The sequence below is a fragment of the Passer montanus genome, unplaced genomic scaffold (assembly GCF_014805655.1).
Source record: "Passer montanus isolate IOZ18808 unplaced genomic scaffold, ASM1480565v1 scaffold32, whole genome shotgun sequence".
NCBI lineage: Eukaryota > Metazoa > Chordata > Aves > Passeriformes > Passeridae > Passer > Passer montanus.
The window spans coordinates 9,357,952-9,361,982 of NW_024367930.1; the positions used below are offsets into that span (position 1 = coordinate 9,357,952).

A 4,031-nucleotide genomic window follows, 5' to 3' on the forward strand; every position below is an offset into this window, starting at 1 on the left:
GAGGGGACAGCCCCGGGAAGGAGCGCGGCGGCTCCGCCGGGCGCGGCAGCGGGGCCGGGCGGGCGCACGGCTCCTCCCGCCGGCGCTGCCGGGCCGGGCCGGGCCGGGGGCGGAGGAGGCGGGGAAGGGGGGAGCCGCTGCCGTCACCGAGGCTCCCGGCTCGCTCGGCTCGTCGCCGCGGCAGCCCCAGCCCCGCTCCCACCCCCTCGCCTGCCTCCACCCTCCTTGCCTTTCTCTCACTCGCTCGCTCGCTCGGCGAGAGCACTCTGCCTCCTTTCCCAGATGGCAGCCGGCAGCGCCATGCAGCCTCCCGTTCCTCCTCCTCCTCTCCCTCCTCTCCGGCTGTAAGTTAATGCCATGCTGCCGCTGCTCTTCCCGGCACTGCTGGCCGCCTGCCTGCCGCCCTGCCAGGGCTGGAGCCCCTCGGCGGCTGCCAGCGGGCAGGAGGAACAGGAGCAGGAGCTCTTCTTGCCCCCTGCCAACTCCTCCTCCCGCTCCTTGGCCAGCCTCGAGATGGACCTCGACGGGGCAGCGAGCAAGGAGGAAGGCAGCACCGACAGCCCGGGCACGCCGGCTGCCCCTAGCCAAGAGCCTTTCCCTTCCGCTCCCACCACCTCCGGACAGGAGCAGCCGGGGCAGGAGCAGCCGGGGCAGGAGCAGCAGCAGCAGCAGCGTCCCCAGCCGCAGGGGCAGCCGCAGCCCGCCGAGGACCCGCACTGCAACATCAGCGTGCAGCGGCAGATGCTGAGCTCGCTGCTGGTGCGCTGGAGCCGCCCGCTGGGCATCCAGTGCGACCTCCTGCTCTTCTCCACCAACAGCCACGGGCGAGCCTTCTTCTCCGCCGCCTTCCACCGCGTGGGGCCGCCGCTGCTCATCGAGCACCTGGGGCTGGCGGCCGGCGGCGCCCAGCAGGACTTGCGCCTCTGCGTGGGCTGCAGCTGGGTGCGGAGCAGGCGGGTCGGGCGGCTGCGGGGCACCGCACCCCAGCCCCAGCCGCAGCCGCAGCCGCAGCCCCAGCCCCAGCCACAGCCCCAGCCTCCCGCTGCCGCCGCCGCCTCCTCCTCCTCCTCCTCGTCCTCGCTTTCCTACCCGCCGGCGGCCGAGCCCGGGCAGTACTGGCTGCAAGGGGAGCCGCTGAATTTCTGCTGCCTGGATTTCAGCCTGGAGGAGCTGAAGGGCGAGCCGGGCTGGCGGATGAACCGCAAGCCCATCGAGTCCACCTTGGTGGCGTGTTTCATGACTCTGGTCATCATCGTGTGGAGCGTGGCCGCCCTCATCTGGCCCGTGCCCATCATCGCCGGATTCCTGCCCAACGGCATGGAGCAGCGCCGCGGCACCGCCGCCGGCACCGCCACCGCCGCCGCCGCCAAGTAGCCGCTCCCGGTGACCCCCTTGTCCTCGTCTTGTGCTCTGGAGGGACGCGGGACGGACTCTGTCGCGTTTTTCTCGTTTGCAGCGTGCCACAGGTGCGCGGCGGGACGTGTGGCCGCCTCAGCGCCCGGCCCGGCCCCCGAGGGCAGCGGCCCCGAGGGGACCAAATCATATGTGCGCGTTTTATATCTTTAATACCCGTTTTAAATGAACCTTTTAGTAAAAAAACAAAACAAAACAAAAAAACAAAAAAACCCCCAACCCACCAAACAACCCCCCTCCCCCAGGGAAAAAAAAAAAAAAAAGGCAAGGAAAAGCCCCCCTAAAAATTCAGTGGAGGAAATCAAAGACCCTCCTATTCGGCTGCATTTGTTGTCAGAGTAGTGTTTTTGTATCGGATATGGTTTGAACGGGTTTTTCCTTTATGGACAGAAAGGGATATCTCTCTCTGGCAGAATGGAGAACCGATGCGGTATATATATTGTTACTGCTGAAGCTGAACTTTAATGAACCTTTCACACTTAATTTCCTGGTTGAGATAGTGTGTATTTATTATTGTAGCTCCGCGTTATTTGGCTTTTAATACAGAGGTTTTCTTTCTGGAGCCACTGTAGCCTTTTGTTGGTCTGTTTCCTCCCGGGTGGAACAGAGGGTTTGGCTGGCCTTCCTGTCTGTGAACCTGCCACAAAGCTCCTTTCCCCGTGAAATGGTGTTACTGGGGCTGCTGGTGGCAAAAGGAGAATCCCAAAGCCTTTCTGACTGGTGTTTGCCCTACGTGTGCAGCGGATGTGGGTCTGAATGCCTACACCAGGGTTGGGTTGGGTGGAGAGGGATGGGGAGCACAGCTGTGCCAGAGATCCTCCAAAGCAATTTCATCTGCACAGCTCCACAGACTACGGCTTTCTCCTCAGTCTGAGGTTGGGTGGCTTCAGTCCTGGGAAGATGAGGCCCACTCTGAGTTGTGCTAAACAGCGTGGGGCAAGTCTCTTGACTTCCTCAGTGTTCATTCCTCAAAACCAGCTTAGATGCAGCGTATTTGTTGGAGACACAGTAATACTGTACCTCTTTTTCACCTACCAGTCTGCAGGGTTGCTCACAGCAAGTCTGTGGGGTGAGAAGGCAGGAGCTGCCAGTCCAGAACTAGATTCCAGCTGCTGCTGTGCAAGGGTGCAAAGAAGAAAAGATTTCTTCTCCCTTGTTTGAGCAGATAGTTGTGTAGCCTGAAATATCATTTGTTGTATACTTCCTCCTGTTTAGCCTTATAAAAAGATCTTTCATTTGCCTTAGACATGATTAGTCCAGCTGAAGTTTCTAAAACCAAAATAAGAGCTAAGTGACAAATATTTGCAATAGGAATTCTCATTTTTTGTCAACATTGATGTATTTAATTTGCTAGGAACGCATGAATTTGCTTGGAGCTAATTTGGTGTATTGGTAATGTATGGTGGAAATGACTGGATGGAAAGTCTGGAAGGATTAAATTCTTAGGATTCCCATATTTTTTAACTGACAACAAAATAAAATAAATGCATGCTCTATGTGTATGCTGTCTGGACAAAAAGACAGAGATAAAAAGATTGACAAACAGCAGAAATAAATCAAGATTTTAAAATGTTCCATGTTACTAGGCTGCCTCTACACCCACTGTTCCTCCTGTTAATCCTCTTGTTGGATGTCACTTGAGTAAACATTGCAGTGGCATTGTTTTCAGAAAGCAGAGGATCTGGTCACTGTGGGAAGTGCTCTCTTGACCTGTTGATCCAAAGGGCACCTGCCCCTGTACACCTAGTTTAGAGAGCCCCTATTTTCTTTCCTTGATGTGTAAAACAGTGTCATTTCCACCTTGTGCAAACGCTTGTCAGACATTTGACATGCTGGAGAGCAATTCTTTGCCTGTCATCTCCTGTGTGACAGAGACACCTCTTCATCCTGAAAGGCAGGGCTAGCAGGAAAACAGGAAGGTACTGCTAACACCCTCTCAAAAGAGAAATGCTCTACATATGGAATAGACCTCAGAAAAGTAGCCATGCGAGGGAATAATTTCATCTTTTGAATGAGATGCACTTAGGCAGAGCGTTAACAATTTTTACTGGAAATTTTCCTGGCTTTATTAATTCATGCTGTATAGTCCTCATTGTGGTGCAGGCAGCCTGTGCTTAAACTCAAGGGTGGAATCTCTTTTTTTGCTTATCCTTGTTTCACCAGTGATGTGATATTGGGTTTATTTGCTGAATTGCATCAACATAATCAAGGGAATAGTGTTACTGTCTGAAATAGGCAACTTCAGTTATTAAAGGCTTATTATTTTGCAGTTCTTGCAGACAAGTTGCAGGTGGAACACCCAAATTGGTAGAAAATGGGTTGTTTTTCTAACTTCTATCAATATGAGCTTGAATACAAACTTTGTGAATAGACAGTGCCACAATCAGAATATTTTGCTTCTTCACTTAAAAAACATGATACAAGAGAGGGATTTTCTTATAGTTATTCTATAAATACACTTGTAACTGGAGCTATTATTAAAAAATCTGCTAAGACACGAATGTTTAGAACACAGGAATGGCATCAAACAAACTGCAAAGGCAAATCTTGTCCAGAATACAAAAAAATGCAGTGTTTTCAGGGAGTGCTGATCTCAGACAATGTGCAAAGAGCCCTTT

The 4,031-nt window shown here is 53.4% G+C and overlaps 1 protein-coding gene across 1 annotated transcript; it reads left to right on the top strand.

Moving 5' to 3' along the window:
* Positions 1-215: 215 nt before the first annotated feature.
* Positions 216-1,975, top strand: TMEM158 (transmembrane protein 158). Its single transcript, XM_039715223.1, has one exon. It carries the CDS (start codon positions 358-360, stop codon positions 1,372-1,374), a length of 1,017 nt encoding a protein of 338 aa, XP_039571157.1. The 5' UTR covers positions 216-357; the 3' UTR covers positions 1,375-1,975.
* Positions 1,976-4,031: the final 2,056 nt, after the last annotated feature.

What these genes read in the sequence shown, in the direction of transcription:
- TMEM158 (XM_039715223.1), top strand. Translation starts at nt 358, where the DNA reads ATGCTGCCGCTGCTCTTCCCGGCACTGCTGGCCGCCTGCCTGCCGCCC.